The sequence below is a fragment of the Mobula hypostoma genome, chromosome 12, assembly GCF_963921235.1.
Source record: "Mobula hypostoma chromosome 12, sMobHyp1.1, whole genome shotgun sequence".
Lineage (NCBI taxonomy): Eukaryota > Metazoa > Chordata > Chondrichthyes > Myliobatiformes > Myliobatidae > Mobula > Mobula hypostoma.
The window spans coordinates 95,590,043-95,612,546 of NC_086108.1; the positions used below are offsets into that span (position 1 = coordinate 95,590,043).

The 22,504-nt window shown below is 42.5% G+C and overlaps 1 protein-coding gene across 3 annotated transcripts in view; it reads right to left on the reverse strand.

The window, feature by feature from the left end:
• Window positions 1-22,504, reverse strand: part of rpap2 (RNA polymerase II associated protein 2) — a 124,708-nt gene that overhangs the window by 94,394 nt on the left and 7,810 nt on the right. For all 3 annotated transcript variants that reach the window (XM_063064655.1, XM_063064657.1, XM_063064656.1), the window contains exons 2-5: window positions 22,298-22,412; window positions 6,025-6,123; window positions 4,253-4,318; window positions 1,867-1,955 (exon numbers count right to left, since the gene is read on the reverse strand). In XM_063064655.1, the coding sequence (XP_062920725.1) occupies window positions 1,867-1,955; window positions 4,253-4,318; window positions 6,025-6,123; window positions 22,298-22,412 (369 nt within the window). The remainder of the gene's footprint in view (window positions 1-1,866; window positions 1,956-4,252; window positions 4,319-6,024; window positions 6,124-22,297; window positions 22,413-22,504) is intronic.

Below are 22,504 nucleotides of genomic sequence, written 5' to 3' on the forward strand. Positions count from 1 at the left end.
CAGTACAGAAACAGGCTCTTCAGCCAACAAAATAGTGCTGACCAGGAACTCAAAACAAACTAATCCCATTTGTTGGCACATGATCTACATTCCTCCATTTCCTGCACGGTTTTATGCCCGTCTAAACGCCTCCAACACTATCATTAGATATCATACAAGGATCCACCAACCAACCCACTACCCCTCCCCACAACAAGAAGTCTGTGTTGGAAAACTTACCTCGCACATTTCTTAAACTTCAAGCTCTGGCATGTAGTATTTCACATTTCAAATCCTGGGACAAACCTCCAATTATTTACCATAGCTATGCCTCTCATAATTTAATTTGCTTCTTTCAGGACATCCCTCAGACTCCAATACCGGAGAAAATGATCCAAGTTTGTGCACACTCCCCTTAAAGTAATTACCTACTAATCTAGGCAACATCCTGGTGAACCTTTTCTGCACCTCCTCCAAAGCCTCCACATCTTTCCTGTAATGTGGCTAACAGCATTACACGTGATAGTCCAAATGTGGTCGAACCAAAGCTTTATAAGGCTACATCATGACTTGCCAAACTTTATAATCAAAGCCCCAAGCAATGATGGAAAACATGCTGTATGCCTTCATTACCAATCTATCTCTGGTGTTGCCATTTTCAGGCAGCACTGGACTTGCTACATCAACGCTCTTCTAATGGTTCTGCCATTTACTGCATACTTTCCCCTTATTTTTGACTTCCGAAAGTGCAACACCTCATACTTATCCAGATTGAACTCCATCTGCGATTTCTCCTCCCATATACCGCTTTATCCTTTGACAACTTTCTTTACCAACTCTGTCAATTTTTGAGTGGTCTACTAACTTACTAATCAGACTAGCTATTTTATCAGTTATATGTACCGCACATAGAGGCTGTAGCACTGATCCTGTGGAAAAGCACTGGTCATTGACCTTATGTCAGAAAAACACCCCTCAGCCACTACACTCTGTCTTCTGTAACCAAGCTAATTTTGAATACAATCTAGCCAGTCATGTGGAACCCACATCTCTTAATCTTCTGGATCAGCCTACAATGAGGGACCTTGTCAATGTACATAACATCTATTCCCTACTGTCACCAATCACTTTTTTGTCACCTCCTCAAAAAAACTTTATCAAGTTCATAAAACATGTCTTGCCTCACATTAAGCCATACTGATGGTCATTAATAAACCCACACTTTACAAATGTGATTAAATCCTATCCCTAAGAACCCTCTCTAATAGTCTCCCTACTACTGATGTCAGGCTCACTGACCTATAATTTTTGGATTATCCTTAATGCCCTTCTAGGAACAATGCTGGCTTCTCTACAGTGCTCTGGAAAATTGCCCGTGTCAAGGCCTCAGATATCTCCTCTATTGCTTCTCTCAATAATCCGGGATAGATCCTATCAGACCTTGGGAAGGTATCCACCTTAATGTTCTTCAAAAAATCCAATAACTCCTCTTACTTGATATTACCATGGTCAAGAATATTGGCATACCGCACACTGATCTCATTATCCTCCACATCATTCTCTTTGGTGAATGCCAATGCAAATTACTCATGTAGTACCTCCCACTACTTTAGACTCCAGTTATAAATTTCCTCCCTTGTCCTTGAGTGGCCTTATCCTTTCCCTAGTACCCTGTTTTGCTTTTAATGTATGTATAAAATGCCTTGGGATTTTCTTTAATCCTACTCATCAAGGACACTTCATGGCTTCTTCTGGCCTTGCTAATCCCTTTGAAGTTCTTTCCTGCTTCATTATCATCCTTACTTCCTTAACAACTTATATTAAAATTGAAAGAAAATGAAATTATTACAGTAAATACAAATCAGAAATGTGGAATAAATACTTCACCTTTCTTGTTCACGTGACCACAGCGGATCATTTGGAATCTGAGCTTCCAAATACTTGGAAGCCTTGTAACAAAAATTGCTGCAAAAATGCTGTAAATATAATAAAATATCTCAGTATCAGTTTTAATGGGATTGACATTTACAGAGAACACGTTATAAGATATAGGAGCAGAATTAGGCCATTTGGCCCATCTGCAATTTAAACATCTGAACTCCTAAATTCTTTAACGTTTTTCTCTGAAGAAAAGCAATATATGCAATGTTATACAATCCAATTGGCACTACGTCTCAGTTTATACTTTGTCCTAGTTTGAACAGGTTCCTAAATTACGATGGTCATTGAGCCAACTTATTTAATCAACAGGAGGAACATTCTAGCCAAGGTCTTTGTTTTCACATGGCTAACTCATTTGCTTTTCTGATTGTTCAGAAACCTATCAATCATCTTCAATAGTCAGTTTACCGGAGGTCAGTAAACAGCATTTCGTGACAACAAAAGAGGAATCTGGAACAAAAAAAGATTGAAGAACTCAGGAGGTCCAGCAGCAACGGTGAAACATATGTCACTGTTTCAGCTTTAGACACTGTATCAGGTAAAATGCATATGTCAATGTTTCAATTTTAGACACTGTATCAGGTAAAATGCATATGTCAATGTTTCAGCTTTAGACACTGCATCAGGTAAAATGCATATGTCAATGTTTCAGTTTTAGACACTGTATCAGGGCATCTGGTGATACTTAAAACGTCAATCAACTATATGAAAACGGATATAATATTGCATGATCTTTTCCTCCAGGATTCTCAACTTTGCATAAATAGACTGATGGGCTGAACCGTGTTAGCAACAGATAGCAGTTCAAAAAGGGACAGGCAAATTTCAGTTAATGAAATTGTCCTAACTCTGGACCCATGTGCTAAGAAATGAGGGAATGTTAACTTTCACAGTGTGATTTTGGGACAGAATCTGTCCCCAAATTTACCACAAAGAAACACAGCAGTAGAGCTGTTCATGCTTGGGCTTGGCACAGAATCTGAAACTTTATTGACTTCATGATGGGATTTGTTGGGCATAGACAAATTACTTTTGTCTAACACACAACTTTTTAAAAGCAATAAGTTATTTTACTTTATCTTAATGCTTTTAAAATGCTTAAGTGCTTTCAATTAACTTGATTTTTAAAAATTCATTTCAAATTTAATAAGCTTTTCACATGCTGAAACAATATAACTTGGAGGTTTCAAAGTTCTGTCACCAGCTGTGAGGAGTATTTTGGAGTTCGCACCCCCACACTTTTTTGCTTCCAGGCATTACCCAGACCCCACCAGTGGGCTCCAGCACGAGGAGCAGCAGCAAAAACCTTCCACATCTGGGACAGGTAAGTGGAGCAGGGAGGGACACGAGGCAATGGCTGGTGAGTCTGGATCAGCACGATCTGACCTAATGTCCCGTCGGACACCGAAAATGAATTTAAAAGCAAAGCATCCACTTAAGAAAATGTTGCAACATTTTCTTGAAATTGAATTGATCACGATATCCACTTAGTTGACTACGCCAATTCTACAACAGAAAAATTATGTTCCACTGATAGGCAATGCAACATTGCAGATCTCAAGGCAATCTTACATTAAAAATTGGCTCTCAGCTAACTGTGAGGCCCAGGATAGTAGATAGCATAACAAGGCATAACTAACAAAAGTTTAATAAAAGTGAACATACTCTGAGCAAATTTTAGAACTATCAATGCTAAGTTGAAATTCCATGATGGGAATTGATCTCACTGTTTTTGAATTGTATGCCCAGTAACAATAAGATTAAGAATAGCATTATTTTGACGTATACGTGACAAATATCGAAACAAAACAGTGAAATGCATCACTTGTGATGTGCTGGGGGCAGCCCGTAAATGTTGCCATGCCTCTGGTGCCACACGGCATGCCCACAACTCACTAACCCCAACCCATACATCTTCAGAGTGTAGGAAGGAACAGGAGCACCTTGAGGCAATCCACGTAGTCGTGGGGAAAACATACAAACTTCTTACAGACAGCGATGGAATTGAATTCCGATCGCTGGTGCTGTAAAGCAATACGCTACGCTACCAGCTGCCCTTTATAAGATTTATTTAGCACTCCTGGACAACTATTAACCTTTTGCTTTTGAAGCTACACCGATATTTATTATTGTCTGGTTGAGAAGTGGAGAACCAACTACTGTCTGGTTGAGAAGTATTGATATGTACGTAGTGTAGGAAGGCTGTCATGAATCTAGAGTGAGGTGCTAACCCTATTATCATACTGAACCCACAGGATATGAGGGTGATCTTTTATTACAGTGAATATTTCAAAAACAAATAAACCAACTAAAGATAATTTGAAAATCTTGCCTTTCTTTCTGTAATATCATAAACTCGATTTGTTTTGGTAGATATTTTGTATTGCTGCTTAGGTACCTAGAATTATGTAAAAAAAAAAGAAATGTTAAAACAAGCAAGCTAGCTGATTAACAGAAATAAGATTCATTACATAGAGACCAATATCGTCATGGGATCAATGTAAACAGTTAACTGATTTGAGCCACAGGAGTACAGCAATTTCCCTTAAAAGCCCAAGGGGGAAAAGTGGGTATTGTGTTTCCTCTGAACTCTGAAAAATATTCCTGTTCTAACAAAGACAGTATCACTTCAGATGTCCTTAATCAAACAGTCTACTCATACTAACTATATGGGCTCCCTGCATATAGAACCACTCCCCAGCTAGTTTAAAATGCTGCTGCTAAAGCACAGTGATGACTTGCTAGCTGCAAACGAAACTATGATCATACTTTTTCTTGGAAATGATTGCTACGATCAATAGCCTGTAACTTCCCTTTCAGAGTTGAGTTTTTGAACTGCCTTACGACCTGGCATTTTTGTGGTGTGAACTGAAGTCTCAAAGGTGCAGGATGGTGCGTAGGAACTAAATCGAGGCAGTGGAGCCTGGCTCTGAGAGCAGGGAATGAGCCGATGTTTGGCCATTGCTGGAGTGGACTTGGAGGCAATTCGAAGCAGCAGATTTGAGGTGAGGTGAGGTGAGGCAATGTCGAGGTGGTAGGGCCCAGCCCCAGAGCAAGGACTGACATGCTGCTTGGCTGATTTAAGTACTGGGCCAGATTGGAAAGGCTGGGTACAGGCTGAATCAAACCAGCACAGCCCAGGCCCAAGAGCAAATCGAAACGGCGGGACCTGAGTCTGAGAGCAAGGAACAACCTGCTGTTTGGCCAATTTAAATGCCAGGTCAGGTGGGAAAGGTTGGGTACAGGCCAAATTGAGACAGCGGGGCCCGGACTCCGGGCCCGATAGTCTATCAAAGTGGCAGAGCATTAAGTATAGGAGGAACTGGGTAGACCCAGAGAAGCAGGCTACCTGAAGTTGGAGAATTCAACATTTATGTTGTAGAGTAGCCTGGTGGAATATGAGGTGTTGTTCCTGTAGTTTGCTTTTGGCCTCACCCTGGCAGTGGAGGAGACAGAGGACAGACAGGTTGGTGAGGGAGTTATGTTTGGGGTTTGCCAGTCCAATGATATCCTCTCTGAATTCAGTAAGTTTCAAAAATCTGCAATCAATGACTCCACTACTTCTGCAGATGCTTTCGTTGCCTCTAGGCCACTGGATCCAACCAGCTTATCTGTCTTTAGCTCCATTAGTTTTTCTAACTTGTCCTTTGTGCTAGGTATTGTCAAAGTTCTCCATGCCATTTGAAACTATCTATCAGATAATTGCTACAATTTACCAATAAGATCCGATAATGAAGGACAAAACCAAGCTACAAGGTCCATTATAATTTAACTATATTTGCCATATGGTCAAATTACCTCCTGAGCTTTAAATTCCACTACTCATAAGAAAAAGAAATGGGAATCAGTCACTGGCCTTTCAAGTCTACTCTGTCATTAAAATAATGGCAGATCAATCTCATCTTCACCGTCCTGCAATATTTTAGTTGATTTCTCAATTCCCCTAGTTTTCAATTATATATTGATTTCTGTACTGAACATACACAACAATTGAGTATCCAATCCTCAATGACTCAGCATTCCTAAAATTCCCCACTAAAGCTGAACTTACTGAAATATAAACAACTTCCTGAATCTATTCAAAGGCAGATTAGACAGACTTACATTTCCAAGGGCATTTTGACAAATTGGATAACCACACCGTTCGATGATGGAACGTTCTTCCACAAGATCTTGATAATGGGCAGCAGTAATAAACTTCATCTAAATTGAATCAGAAATCAGAATACACTGTGAAGGCTCAAGCAAGTTTCTAAATACACAATATATAAAAACTAACATTAATTATTCAACAAAAATTACAATGTTACTAAATGTCAGTTGGTAGCTACCCATTAGGAAAGTTAAACCCTAAGCTATAACCGCATTAGGGAACTGGAGCAAGAGCTGGATGACCTCCAGCTCATTTGGGAGAATGAGGAGTTTATAGATAGTAGCTTCAGGGAGGTAGTTACGCTAGAGGAGCAGCGCACAGGTAATTGGGTTACCGAAAGGCGAGGGAAGGGGAAAGGGCAGGCACAGCAGGGTTCCCCTGTGGCCATTCCCCTCAACAACAAGTATACTGATTTGGATACTGTTAGGGGGGATGACTTACCTGGGACAAGCTGCGGCAACCGGATCTCTGGCACCGAGTCTGGTTCTGCAGTGCAGAAGGGAGGGTGGAAGAAGAGAGCGGTAGTGATAGGGGACTTGATAGTTAGAGGTACAGAAATGAGGTTCTGTGGTCGTGACAGAGACTCCTGGATGGTTCATTGCCTCCCGGGTGCCAGTGTCAGGGATGTCTCTGACCGTGTGCACGGCATTCTGAAGTGGGAGGGTGATCAGCCAGATGTCATGGTACACATCGGTACCAATGATGCAGGAAGGAAGAGTGAGTATAGAGAGCTTGGTAGGAAGTTAAAAAGCAGGACCTCGAGGGTGGTAATCTCAGGATTGCTACAGGTGCCACATGCCAGTGAGGGTAGGAATAGGATGCTCTGGCGAATGAACACGTGGCTGAGGAACTGGTGTAGGGGGCAGGGTTTCAGATTTCAGGATCATTGGGACCTCTTCTGGGGCAGGTGGGACCTGTACAAGAGAGACGGGTTACACCTGAACTACAAGGGGACCAATATCCTTGCAGGGAGGTTTGTTAGTGCTATTAGGGAGGGCTTAAACTAGATTTTGAGGGGGATGGGAACCAGAGTGCCAGAGCAGATAGTGGAGTGGGGGTGAAGATAAATTATGTTAAAAGTTCATGTAAAGTGTCAAATAGAAGGGTTGTGTGTGGTAGTTATAATCTTCTGAGGTGTGTCTATTTCAATGCAAGGAGTATTGTGGGGAAGGCAAACAAGCTGAGGGAGTGGATTGACACATGGAATTACGACATTATAGCCATTAGTGAAACTTGGCTACAGGTGGGGCAGGACTGGCAGCTTAATGTTCCAGGGTTCCAATGTTTCAGACGTGATAGAGGTAGAGGAATGAATGGTGGGGGGGGGGGGTGGCATTGCTAGTCAGGGAAAATGTTACAGCAGTGCTCAGGCAGGACAGATTAGAGGGCTTGTCTACCGAGGCCACGGGGGGGGAGCTGAGAAACAGGAAAGGTATGACCACATTAATGGGGTTGTATTATAGACCACCTAAGAGTCAGTGAAAATTGGAGGAGCAAATCTGCAGAGGGATTGCAGACAACTGCAGGAAACATAAAGTTATGATCGTAAGGGATTTTAATTTTCCACTTATTGATTGGGATTCCCATACTGTTAAAGGCCTAGACGGGTTAGAGTTTGTAAAATGTGTTCAGGAAAGTTTTCTAAATCAATATATAGAGGTACCAACTAGAGCGGATGCAATATTAGATCTCCTATTAGGGAACAAGTTAGGACAGGTGACGGAAGTGTGTGTAGGGAAACACTTTGGTTCCAGTGATCATAACACCATTACTTTCAACTTGATCATGGATAAAGATAGATCTGGTCCTCCGGTTGAGGTTCTAAACTGGAAAAAGGCCAAATTTTAGAAATGAGAAAGGATCTAAAAAGCATGGATTGGGACAGGTTGTTCTCTGGCAAGGATGTGATTGGTAAGTGGGAGGCCTTCAAAGGAGAAATTTTGAGAGTGCAGAGTTTGTATGTTCCTGTCAGGATTAAAGGCAAAGTGAATAAGAATAAGGAACCTTGGTTCTCAAGGGATATTGGAACTCTGATAAAGAAGAAGAGAGAGATGTATAGCATGTATAGGAAACAGGGAGCAAATAAGGTGCTTGAGGAGGAAGTGCAAAAAAAACTTAAGAAAGAAATCAGGAGGGCTAAAAGAAGACATGAGGTTGCTTTGGCAGTCAAGGTGAAGGATAATCCAAAGAGCTTCTGCAGGTATATTAAGAGCAAAAGGATAGTAAGGGATAAAATTGGTCCTCTTGAAGATCAGAGTGGTCGGCTATGTATGGAACCAAAAGAAATGGGGGAGATCTTAAATGGGTTTTTTTGTGTTTGTATTTACTAAGGAAACTGGCATGGAGTCTATGGAAATAAGGCAAACAAGTAGTGAGGTCATGGAACCTATACAGATTGAAGAGGAGGAGGTGCTTGCTATCTTGAGGCAAATCAGAGTAGATAAATCCCCAGGACCTGATAGGGTATTCCCTCCAACCCTGAAGGAGACTAGTGTTGAAATTGCAGGGGCCCTGGCAGATATATTTAAAATGTCAGTATCTACGGGTGAGGTGCTGGAGGATTGGATGATAGCTCATGTTGTTCCGTTGTTTAAAAAGGGCTCTAAAAGTAATCTGGGAAATTACAGGCCAGTGAGCTTGATGTTGGTAGTAGGTAAATTATTGGAAGGAGTACTAAGAGATAGGATCTACAAGTATTTGGATAGACAGGGACTTATTAGGGAGTCAACATGGCTTTGTGCGTGGTAGGTCATGTTTAACCAATCTATTAGAGTTTTTCGAGGAGGTTACCAGGAAAGTGGATGAGGGGAAGGCAGTGGATGTTGTCTACATAGACTTCGGTAAGGCCTTTGACAAGGTCCCACATGGGAGGTTAGTTAGGAAGATTCAGTCGCTAGGTATACATGGAGAGGTAGTAAATTGGATTAGACATTGGCTCAATGGAAGAAGCCAGAGAGTGGTAGTGGAGGATTGCTTGTCTGAGTGGAGGCCTGTGACTAGTGGTGTGACACAGGGATCAGTGCTGGCTCCATTCTTATTTGTCATCTATATCAATGATCTGTATAATAATGTGGTAAATTGGATCAGCAATTTTGCTGGTGATACAAAGATTGGAGGTGTAGTGGACAGTCAGGAAGGTTTTCAAAGCTTGCAGAGGGATTTGGACCAGCTGGAAAACTGGGCTGAAAAATGGCAGATAGAGTTTTATACAGACAAGTGTGAGGTATTGCACTTTGGAAGGACAAACCAAGGTAGAACATACAAGGTAAATGGTAGGGCACTGAGGAGTGCAGTAGAACAGAAGGATCTGGGAATACAGATACAAAATTCCCTAAAAGTGGCATCACAGGTAGATAGGGTCGCAAAGAGAGCTTTTGGTACATTGGCCTTTATAAATCGAAGTATTGAGTATAAGAGCTGGAATGTTATGGTGAGGTTGTATAAGGCATTGGTGAGGCCGAATTTGGTGTATTGTGTGCAGTTTTGGTCACCAAATTATAGGAAGGATATTAATAAAGTTGAAAGAGTGCAGAGAAGGTTTACAAGGATGTTGCCGGGACTTGAGAAACTCAGTTACAGAGAAAGGTTGAATCGGTTAGGACTTCATTCCCTGGAGCGTAGAAGAATGAGGGGAGATTTGATAGAGGTATATAAAATTATGATGGGTATAGATAGAGTGAATGCAAGCAGGCTTTTTCCACTGAGGCTAGGGGAGAAAAAAACCAGAGGACATGGGTTAAGGGGGAAAAGTTTAAAGGAAACATTAGGGGGGGGCTTCTTCACAGAGAGAGTGATGGGAGTGTGGAAGGAGCTGCCAGATGAAGTGTTAAATGCGGGCTCACTTTTATCATTTAAGAAAAACTTGGACAGGTACATGGACGAGAGGTGTATGGAGGGATATGGTCCAGGATGCAGGTCAGTGGGACTAGGCAGAAAAATGGTTCAGCACAGCCAAGAAGGGCTAAAAGGCCTGTTTCTGTGCTGTACTGTTCTATGGTTCTATAAAAGCAAGATTGAAAGATGGTATTTGTTACATCATCATTACATTGTGACCTACACAATCAATAAGGGTTTTTTAACAGTTAAAAACAGATGATAACTAACATGTAGGCGTGGCAATGTTCAAAGTAAATTTATTATCAAAATATGTTTATGTCACCCATGAGATTCATTTTCTTGCAGGCATTTACAGTAGAACAAAGAAATACAACAGAATCAATGAGAAAAATAGATAGAAAGAATAACAAACAATTAATGTGCAAAAGATAAGACAGTGCAAATACAAATAATAATAATAATACATAAGTATATAAAAATATAGAGAACATAAGTTGTGGAGAATTTGAAAGAGAGTCCATAGGTAGTGGAATCAGTTCAATGTTGAAGTGAGTGAAGTTACCTATGCTGGTTCAGGAGCCTGATGAAATCTGCTTTTGGATCAAGCCATGCTGGACTCATTAAAGGATATTAACTGCCCACAACTGAGATTAATCTGTTATGTCACACCAAGGAGGTATCCAACAGAGCCTGGTCTGCCTCAGGTGATATTGTGCAAAGGATCCATCCCCAGAACTGCCTGACAGTTGTCGATAGGTGGCAAAGCTGGGTGGTTGACCTCAGCCGGTGGTCAAAGCCTGAGAAACCTTTACTACTAAAAAATTTCTTAATATGCCCAACATTTACTTCCTGTAAATTTGTGACAGAGAGCACTCGGTAAATGCATTCCTTACACACACACACACACACACACAGCCTTGTTATTCTGCTGTGTACACAGTTTAATGTCTTCCCCAGTATATGCTCATTAGGGCTGATGTGCTCAGGTTGGCTTTATGATGCCTTTCCTGCCATACACAGTAGAGTATTCTATTGCTTTAGTAATGGGGATGTGTAAGTGTGTATATATTGTTTGTATTGTCACGCAGGTGAGAAACTGCTAGAAAGTTCAGCAGTCTAATGAACAAGGAGGCAATTAAAAGAAAGAGAGAGTACGGCGCGAGCTGAGACACGAGCTGGGAAGTCACCATGGTAACAGCTCAGAGCGGTTGAGCTGGAATTTTGGATGGATTATAAAAAGTTGATCCTTTGGTCTGACAACAGCAGAGGAGACACGACGTGAGAGAACTGGGGAAGCTACCCAAGAAACCACTGGTGGAGTTTAAGACCACCACGAGGGTGGAGGCCATGGACCGATTAATTTCGACCCGCGATTACCAGTGTGGGTAAGAGCTTGCCTGTGGGGGGTCTGCTGGTGGTGCCGTGGGTTAGTAGACCGTTCCCTAGAAGGGGTTCTGTCCATCTGTGTCTGTGTGGGAGTCACACGAAGTGACTCTGAAGACTTCAGAAGCAAGAACAACTAAAGCTGCCAACTTGAACATTAACTCTCACTCTCTCTCTCTCCATCAATTTAACTCGATGCAACACAAAGTGAACTGAACTGCTTAAACTTACCTGACACCATCAGACTGATATCTACCTCCTGGACTATTATTTTTGTATCCACACACACATTTACGGATATATATAAGTTTATAACCTCCATTGTATTATTCGGTTTAATGATATTAATTCGTAGTAGTAATAAATACAGTCTTAATTTATAGTAAACCAGACTCCAGGTGTGTTCCATTTCTGCTGGTCCTTTTCAACCCGTGACAAAATTGGGGCCTGTGTCCAGGATCTGAACAAATTTGGTTGGAGCCAATTTTCAAAATTGTGTGGGGGCTTGTCTTGATTGGGGAAATCCCTTGTAATTAATCTGTGTGTGGAAACAGCAGAAATGGAGGCTAGTGAATTTATAGAGAACCCTACTCTTCTGTTTTTGAGGAGTGCCAGAAAGGAGGTACTATGTGACATTGCTAAGAAATGGCAACTTTCTGGAATACAGAAGAGTATGACGAAGGCAGGAATTCGGAGGAAAATATTGTGTTGGGAAAGCTATTTGAGGAGGAGTCGCTACAGGAGTTTCCGATAGGTGATGAGGAGACCCTGTTACGATTAGAACAATTAAGAATGGAGAGACTTAAGTTTGAGGCTGCAGAGGCAGAGAAACAGAGGGAGTTTGAGAGGGAGATACGGCGTCAAGAAGGTCAAGTGTCAGGCCGGGGTGGCGAGAGGGGTGTATCAATTAATGTCAGTCAGGAAATTAAGTTGGTACCTCCGTTTGCTGAAGAAGACGTTGATAGGTACTTCCTACATTTTGAGAAAGTGGCTCAGAACAGGAAGTGGTCGAGGGAGGACTGGGCAGTATTGCTGCAAAGTGGGTTAAAAGGGAAGGTGCAGTAAGCATATTCTGCCTTATCTGTGACCGAGTCGACTATGATGACGTGAAGGAGGCTGTGCTTAAGGTCTATGAAATGGTGCCAGAAGCGTACCGACAGAAGTTTCGGGGTTTGAGGAAGTCTGGAACCAGACATATGTAGAGTTTGCCCTTGAAAAGGAGAGGTACTTTGATTGGTGGTGTGCCTCAAAAGAGGTAGACAAGGACTACCACAAAGTGAGTCAGCTGATGCCGATTGAGGAATTTAAAGAGTGTGTCCCTAGTGAGATACGGACGTACCTAGAAGAGAAGGAGGTTGAGATTCTTTCCGCGGCCGCTAGGTTAGCGGATGATTTTGCCCTGACTCACAAGATTAAGTTTTTCCCAAGCAAGGGTTATCAGAAGAGTTACCGGGATAATCCACCGAGTAAAACAGAAAACAAGGCAGGGGCTGGTGACAGAGGTAGAGAGGAGGGGAAACCGACCAAAAATAAGTTTTCCAGCTTTACCTGTTACTACTGCAGAAAGCCTGGCCACGTGGCATCTAACTGTCTTATTCGGAAGAAAGAAATGGGAAAGGAGAAGGGGAAAACCCCCAATGCGTGTGCGCCGGCGGCTGAGACCACATGAAGGAAGGTGGGGTCTGACCAAGTTCAGGAAGGGATTGAGTGGTTTATTATCAAGGGTTTTGTGTCTGTGAAGGAGGGGTCACCCCTAGTTCCAGTGAGAATCTGACGCGATACTGGAGCCTTTCATTCACTGATATTAAGTGATGTCCTAGAATTTGGTGACGAGACAAAAACGGACAAAGTGAATATTCTGGAAGGTATTGGCAAGGAAACAGAGGTCATGCCTTTGCACAGAATAATTTTGAAATGTGACTTGGTGTCCGGACCAGTTGAGATAGGGATACGACCTAAATTACCGATAGCTAATGTGGACGTCTTGTTGGGAAATGACCTGGCAAGAAAAGATGTATACCCAGGTTTACAGCTAACAAGCCAGCCTGCTGTTATTGAGACAAGCGCAGACAGTGAACTTTATCCCGCATGCGCGGTCACAAGAAGTATGACAAGGAAGGCTGCAGAAGTGAAGCGATCTGAATGGGAGGGGTCAGGTGCCCGTGATAGCAAAGACAGGGGTACGGATCCTACTGACTTATCTGAAACTTTTCTACCGTCTGTGTTTGACCAGGACCCAGGTAGTGAGGCAGATAAGAGGGGTTTGTCATTGTCCAGGCGGAAGCTTGTGGAAGAGCAGGATAGGGATCCTGAGACTGCAGTTTTAAAAGAGACAGCCCTTTCTGAGGATGAAATTCAGAGGGAGTCAATGGGTTACTATCTGAAGGATGGGGTATTAATGAGGAAGTGGAGGCCACCTACAGTACCTGCCGATGAGGATTGGGTTGTGGTGCACCAGATGGTGGTTCCAAAGGGTTACCGTACAGAAATTTTAAAGATGGCTCATACAATGCCTTTAGGGGGACATCTTGGAGTTAGAAAGACAGGGCACAAGGTTATGAAAGAATTTCATTGGCCGGGTATAAGGAAGGATGTGACGGTTTTTTTGTAAAACTTGTCACACATGTCAAGTGGTAGAGAAACCGAATCAGACTATCCCAAAAGCGCCACTTCGCCCCATACCAGCTTTTGGCGAACCTTCCTCCAGGGTCACTGTGGATTGTGTTGGCCCACTGCCAAAGACTTCAGGTGGTCACCAATACTTGTTAACTATTATGTGCGCTGCCTCTAGGTTCCCAGAAGCAATACGCCTCAGGAACCTAAAGGCTAAAACAGTGGTGAAGACACTTATTAAGTTCTTCACGTTAGTGGGTCTGCCCAAGGAGATACAATCGGATCAGGGCAGTAATTTTACATTGGGTGTATTCCAACAGATAGTTATGGAACTGGGAGCGAAACAAATTTTGTCCACGGCATACCATCCCCAATCCCAGGGAGTGATAGCGAGGTTTCACTCTACCCTAAAAACGATGATTAAAACATGCTGTATGGAAAACGGGAAACATTGGGATGTGAGTATACCTTTACTCCTACTTGCAATAAGAGATTCGATCCCGGAATCGTTGGGGTTCAGTCCGTTTGAGCTCGTGTTCGGTCATTGGCCTCGAGGACCTTTGACCTTACTGAGAGAGCAATGGTCTGATAAGGAAGTGCGAATTGGTGTATTGAATTGCAACTTAAGAGTTTTGAGACAGGCTGAGCAGGACTTGTGACCTTGCGAAACAGAATCTCCAGGACTCCCAGGCTGATATGAAGTGCTGGTATGACAGACAGGCAAGGGAGCGAAGCTATGAGGTTGGAGATAAGGTCTTGGTTTTGTTTCCCTTGGAGAATAACCCTCTCCAGGCTCAATTTAGTGGACCTTACGAAATAATGAGAAAAACTGATGAGCTGAACTATGTTATCAGGGCACCTGGTCGAAGGAAGGCACTCAATTAGTGCATGTGAACCTAATCAAACCTTATTTTGACTCTAAATCCGTATCATTTGGGGTTATGACCAAACAAGACCCAGCTACAAAGACTAGCCCAGAGATAATGGGGGAGTGTAATGAGCAGTGTCTGGTTTCAGCTCGACTCAAGAATGCCAGTGTTTTGGAGAACATAGACAGTAAAATTAACCACCTGGAACCGAAACAACAGCAACAGATAAAGGAGCTAATTGGCAAACATTCCGATCTATTCCCAGATACACCGAGGCAGTGTGGTATAGCTACCCATGATGTCATTGTGGGGCAGGCTGATGCAGTGAAACAGCACCCCTACAGGATGAATTTAGAACATAGTAAAGTAGTGGAACAGGAAATCAAATATATGTTGGCCAACGGTATAATCAGGCCATCCACCTCTGCGTGGGCTTCTCCGTGCGTGATAGTTCCCAAGCCCGATGGTACAATGAGATTTTGCACAGATTATAGAAAGGTCAGCACAATAACTAAAACAGATGCTTACCCTATTCCCAGAATAGATGACTGCATCGATAGGGTGGGAAACGCTAAGTACCTAACAAAAATTGACCTGCTAAAAGGGTACTGGTGCATTCCCTTAACCGATAGGGCTCGAGCGATATCGGCATTTGTCACCCCCTCGGGGTTGTACGACTATAATGTGGTGCCTTTCGGGATGAAAAATGCCCCTGGGACATTCCAACGTATGATAAACTCTGTGATTCAAGGCTTGAAGAATACTGGGGCATACATTGATCATTTAGTAGTATGGAACGACACGTGGGAGGAACACATTGTAACAGTAGAGAAATTATTTGATTGGCTCTCTAAAGCTAACCTGACAGTGAACCTTGCCAAGAGTGAGTTTGGTCATGCCGGGGTCACATATCTTGGTTACGTAATGGGCCAGGGTCAACTGGCTCCTGTGAAAGGGAAAGTTCAGGCTATTGCTGATGGACCCATTCCAACAGGTAAGAGAGCATTGAGGAGCTTTTTAGGTATGGTGGGGTATTATCGAAAATTTTGCAAGAACTATGCGGATATTGCCCTTCTACTGACAAAACTGTTGAGAAAGAGTTAACGATCTGTGTGGGATGAGCATTGCCAAGAGCCGTTTGAATGGTTAAAGGGTGTTCTGTGTCACCATCCAGTGCTAAAGGCACTGGACTTCACTAAACCATTCTCCCTAGCGACGGAGGCTAGATGAAGCTGCAGGGGCGGTGCTATTACAGAGAGGAGATGATGGTATTGAACATCCGGTGGCCTACTTTTCCAAAAAGTTTAATGTGCACCAGAAAAATTACTCGACAATAGAAAAGGAATTGCTGTCTCTCATTTTTGCATTACAACATTTCGAGGTTTACGTCAGTCCCGCACAAAAGCCGTTAGTGGTGTACACTGACCACAACCCTTTGGTGTTTTTAGATAAGATTAAAGATCGAAATCGGCATTTATTAAACTGGAGCCTGTGCTTACAGCAGTTTGATATCGAGATAAGACACTTAAGGGGTACAGACAATGTCATTGCGGATTGCCTATCCCGCTGTTAAAAATGCTGACAAAATGTGTAAATGCTTAATGTACACTCTGTGAAGTAGAATGTAGTGCTTGGTGTGCAAAATCTGTGAGTGAGCAAAATTTTGCTCGAAGATCAAAATTTTCCCAACCGAGGAAGGTGTCACGCAGGTGAGAAACTGCTAGGAAGTTCAGCAGTCTAATGAACAAGGAGGAGAGGGAGAGAGGGAGAGAGGGAGAGAGGGAGAGAGGGAGAGAGGGAGAGAGGGAGAGAGGGAGAGAGGGAGAGAGGGAGAGAGGGAGAGAGGGAGAGAGGGAGAGAGGGAGAGAGGGAGAGAGGGAGAGAGGGAGAGAGGGAGAGAGGGAGAGAGGGAGAGAGGGAGAGAGGGAGAGAGAGAGAGAGAGAGAGAGAGAGAGAGAGAGAGAGAGAGAGAGAGAGAGAGAGAGAGAGAACGGCGCAAGCTGAGACACACAAGCTGTGAAGTCACCATGGTAACAGCTCAGAGCGGTTGAGCTAACGGATGCTGGAATTTTGGATGGATTATAAAAAGTTGATCCTTCGGTCTGATAACGGCAGAGGGGACACGACACGAGAGAACTGGGGAAGCTACCCGAGAAACCCCTGCTGGAGTTTAAGACCACCATGAGGGTGGAGGCGACGGACCGGTTAACTTCAACCTGGGATTACCAGTGTGGGTAAGAGCTTGCCTGTGGGGGTCTGCTGGTGGTGCCGTGGGTTAGTAGACTGTTCCCTAGAAGGGGCTCTGTCCATCTGTGTCTGTGTGGGAGTCACACGAAGTGACTCTGAAGACTTGGAAAGCAAGAACAATTAAAGCTTTAATGATATTAATTCATAGTAGTAATAAATACAGTCTTAATTTATAGTAAACCAGACTCCAGGTGTGTTCCATTTCTGCTGGTCCTTTTCAACCTGTCACGGGGTTTGTGACAGTATCCTGTATTTAAGGTAAATATTTCTGTTTATTTTGTAATATGATTGTAACTACAATGTGGAGTGCATCATATTCTAGTTCATGTGTAGGAGTTAACCTACCCCTACACCTCCTCCCTCACTACTATTCAGGGCCCCAAACAGTACACGCAGCTTATGGCAAGGTCTGCACACCCTCAGACTTCAAAGCTAAACGCAGTAGAGTTTCCAACATCGATGCCTCTCTCTCAGACAAGCTAAATCTTTTTTATGCTCGATTCGATGTTGCCAATACTGAGCCCGAGGAGATCTGAAGATGATGCGACCGGCAGCTTGGTAATCTCCAAGGCCGAAGTACGCAGGTGTTTCCAACGAGTGGGCAGTCACAAGGCTGCGGGACCAGATGGCATCCCAGGGTGGGTACTCAGAATGTGTGCGGCACCACTGGCTGGTGTGTTTACAGATATTTTTAATCTCTCCCTCTCCCAGTGTAGAGGGCCCTCCTCCTTTAAAAGATCCACCATTGTCTCTGTACCTAAAAAGACCAAGGTAACATGTCTGAACGACACTCACCTCAATAATAATAATAATAAACAAATGCTTTAAGAGGCTGATCAAGGACTACATCTGCAGCACGCTGCCACCCACACTGGTCCCCCACTACAATTCGCCTACTGACACAACCGATCAACAGAGGACGCAATAACCACAGCTCTACACACCATCCTTACATATCTGTAGAAGAAGGACGCTTTTGTGAGAATGCTGTTCTTGGACTACAGTTCAGCATTCAACATCATAACTCCCGCCAGGCTCGACAAGAAGCTCAGAGACCTCAGCTTTCATCCTGCCTTGTGTAGCTGGATCCTGGACTTCCTGTCAGATCGCTGGTAGATGGTAAGAATGGGCTCCCTCACCTATGCCCCTCTGACCCTCAACACAGGTACCCCTTAGGGCTGTGAACTAAGCCCCCTCCTTTACTCTCTGTATACCCATGACTGTGTCGCCACCCTCAGCTCCAATCTGCTAATTAAATTTGCTGTTGCCACTACACTGATTGACCTCATCTCAAATAATAATGAGGCAGCCTACAGAGAGGAAGTCATCACTCTGACAGCAGTGTCAAGAAAACCTCTCCCTCAATGTTGCAAAAACAAAGGAGCTGGTTGTCGACTACAGGAGGAATGAAGACAGCCTAACCCTATAGACATCAATGGATCTGAGGTTGAGAGGGTGAACAGCTTTAAGTTCCTTGGCATACACATCACTGAGGATCTCACGTGGTCAGTACATACCGGCTGTGCGGTGAAAAAGGCACAACAGCGCCTCTTTCATCTCATACGGTTAAAGAAGTTTGGTATGGTCCCCCAAATTCTAAGAACTTTCTATAGGGGCATGATTGAGAGCATCCTAACTGGCTGCATCACTGCCTGATATGGGAACTGTACTTCCCTCAATTGCAGGACTCTGCAGAGAGTAGTGCGGACAGCCCAGCGCATCTGTAGATGTGAACTTCTCACTATTCAGGATATTTACAGAGACAGGTGTGTAAAAAAGGTCCGAAGGATTATTGGAGACCTGAGTCACCCCAACCACAAACTGTACTAGCTGCTACCATCCAGGAAATGGTACTGCAGTATAAAAGCCAGGGCCAACAGGCTCTGGGACAGCTTCTTCCACCAGGCCATCAGACTGATTAATTCATACTGACACAACTGTATTTCTATGTTATTTTGATTATCCTATTGTACATAATATTTATTATAAAGTACTATAACTTGCACACTGCACTTTTAGACGGAGACGTAATGTAAAGATTTTTGCTCCTCATGTATATGAAGAATGTAAGTAATAAAGTCAATTAAATTCAACAGTTCTTCCAGGTGAGGGGACACTTCACCTGTGAGTCTGTTGGGGTCACCTACTGTATCCGGCGCTCCCGGTGAGGCCTCCCGTACATCGGGCAGACCCGACATAGGTTTGCTGAGCACCTATGGTCATTCCGCCAGAAAAGGTGGATCCCCTTCCCATTCCCATTCCAACATGTCAATAGATGGTCTCCTTAACTGTCATGATGAGGCCACATTCAGGTTGGAGGAGCAACAACTTATATTCCGTCTGGGTAGTCTCCAGCCTGATGGCATGAAGATCAATTTCTCGAACTTCCAGTAATGCCCTACCCCTTTACCGTTCCCCATTCCCTTTTCCCTCTCTCACCTTATCTCCTTACCTGCCCATCACCTCTGATGCTCCTCCTCCTTTTCTTTCTTCCACGGCCTTCTGTCCTCTTCTGTCAGATTCCTCCTTCTCCAGCCCTGTATCTCATTCATGAGTCAACTTCCCAGCTCTTTACTTCACCCCTCCACCCCAGTCTCACCTATCACCTTGTGGTTTTCCCTCCCTCCTTACCCCCACCTTTTAACTCTAATTCCTCATCATTTTTTCTCCAGTCCTGATGAAGAGTCTCTGCCTGAAACATTGACTATACTCTTATCCATAGATGCTGCTTGGGCTGCTGAGTTTCTCCAGCATTTTGTATTGTGTTGCTTGGATTTCCAGCATCCACAGATTTTCTCTTGTTTGTGATTAGGCTGCCAGGAGTTTACATCAGACAAAGTATGTGTAATATTGACAGTTTTCTTTTCACTATTTTTGCAAATTTGGTTTTTGATGCACCTAATAAACAGCCTTGCACAAAAGTGCTAACCAACTCCAGCCATTTTTTCCTTTGGTCACAACCCATGGATCTAACATAATTAATTTAAAAACAACAAAATTAATTAAAATCTGAAGAAGCAATTATGTATATCAAAACAAACAGTGAATAACTGTTTCTGCTCCTAACATTCAGGCTGGGATTTCCTATTCAAATTAGTAGGATCTCCAATTTTATGCTGCACATTTGCCAGCAAACAGGGCTCTGCTGTCAGATTCCAAGTGAAGGGCAGAAACAAAATGAAACAACAAATGTGCCAGGATTTGCCTCACAGCATGTCACACACGCGGAGATTTTCTGTAAATCGGAGAGGTAAGGGGGAAAAGCTGAATTCTGATAGTTCTGCACTACATGATAGAAGCATAGCAAATGGGAACTTACATAAATCATTTGAGCCTCTGAGCTAGCTCCACCAATCAAAAGATCATGGCTGATCATCCAAATTCTGTACCCTGTTCCAGCTTCCTCTCCATATTCCTTTCTTCTTCTAACCTAACCTAACCTAAGAGAAACTTCTTTAGGAGCAATTGTAGCTCCAAAAGTAACTGTGAAGAGGGAAATGGGTGTCATCTGAATCTAGGTACTAATGTTAGAATTGCAAATCTAAACCTTGTTTACTGTTAGATTTGGGTTAACTTTGAACCTGGCATTTTAAGCTTGATTTTAAAAATCAGTTTCAAAAGCTCGGTCTACCCACACATTTTCTTGGCTTATTGAGGCAATGTTTAAATCAATATGTGCAACTACTTGCATATATAAAGCTTTTAACATCAAAACATCTTCCCACCGATGAATAATTAATTGAGATGAACGTGACAAGAAATAAACTTCTGGTGTTTGTACGCAGATTGAAGGATTTATAATCTGTATACCGACTATATATTGAACTTGTATCACAAGTACAGAATTAAAATTTTTGAAGTTCAAGCTGATTTTCAGAGTGAAAAGAAGTATGTGGTAACTTTCACCAGTTTTCAGAGCATTAGCACTCAAAACATTCTTCTTCAAAAATAAACATATTTTGTCTTTGAATGATAAGAAATCATTTCACCAAGTTTGCATTTGACATGAAGTTCAAAAATAATAAATAGTAAGGAATTTAAAATGGACAGAAGTGTGACGAAACACGCAGCAATAAAATGATCTATTTTCATTGAAAGAATGGGGAAAAATAAGTATTAAATATTGCAATTTTAACATGAGTACTAGAACCCTGTTGCACTGATTTTTAAAGGTTGAGATCATCATTCTATAAAAGAATCCTAGACTTCAAAACAAGTCCAAAAAGGTATACATGCACTTACATAGTAATTTATAAACCATTAGTGAAGCCTTGAATTAAATAATCTATCCTGGCTTGGATATTACACTCAGTTTTAGAAAGCATGCAGAGGAAATTTTCTAGAAAGGTATCAGATCAGCCATGATCTTATTGAATGGAACAGCAGGCTCGACAGGCCAGATGGCCCACTCCCGCTCCTATTTCTTATGCTCTTATGTGGTGAGATTAGAGAAGCTGGGATACAACAGGAATTATCAGGGTAAAATTATGGGGTACAATTTTCATAAGTCTTTAGAGTAAACAAGATGAATCTTCAGTGTAGAGGCAAAGTCGCCAATAGAAAACACAGATTTAATGTTAACTGACAAAACATCCATATTGAGATAAGTCGTTTTAAACGCATCAAGCTATGATCGTAAATGCATTGAAAAAGATAGGAGCAGATGATCTAAAGATAGCTTATAAAATGTAATTATGTAAATACCTTAAGAGTAAAAACTAAATGATTAAGAGAAAATAATAAATGGGACTATAAGATCATAAGACATATGAACAGAATTAGGCCATTCAGCCCATCAAGTCTGCTCTGCCATTCCAAAATGGCTGATTTATTATTCCTCTCAACCCCATTCTCCTGCCTCCTCCCTGTAACCTTAGATGCCCTTACTAATCAAGAACATATCAACCTCTGCTTTAATTATACCCAATCACTTGACCTTCACAGCCATCCATGGCAAAGAGTTTCACAGATTCACTACCCTCTGGATAATGAAATTCCTCTAAATGGATATCATTTTCAAAAGTAATTGTTCATAACACAATGGATCCAACACCCTCACTTTTGATGCTTGTTTATTCATTTTTCACATGACATTATGAGGAAACAGGCAGCAGCCGTGACTACACAAGCTGAGAAGTACTTTGAGACATACTGAGAACATTATAACTACACATTCTATATAATATTCAGAAAACAATGGACAAGAAAATGAATTTCTCACCACTTTAGTTATGAACTTAATTTATACCCCAAGTTTTAAAAATAGCTCACTTACACAATCTAGCAGAAATTCTTCTGTGACATTTACTTCAAGTAGACGTTCAACGATATGAAGAGCTTTAGCCTCACATTCACGCTTCTTCTTCAGAGCTGCCTCTAATGCAGCTTTTCTGCAGGTGATAAACAGAGGCCAAAAGGGAACTTCGTTAGAATGGTTGAATTTTACTTTGTTCAACTAACAATTATTTTCTATGTGAACAAT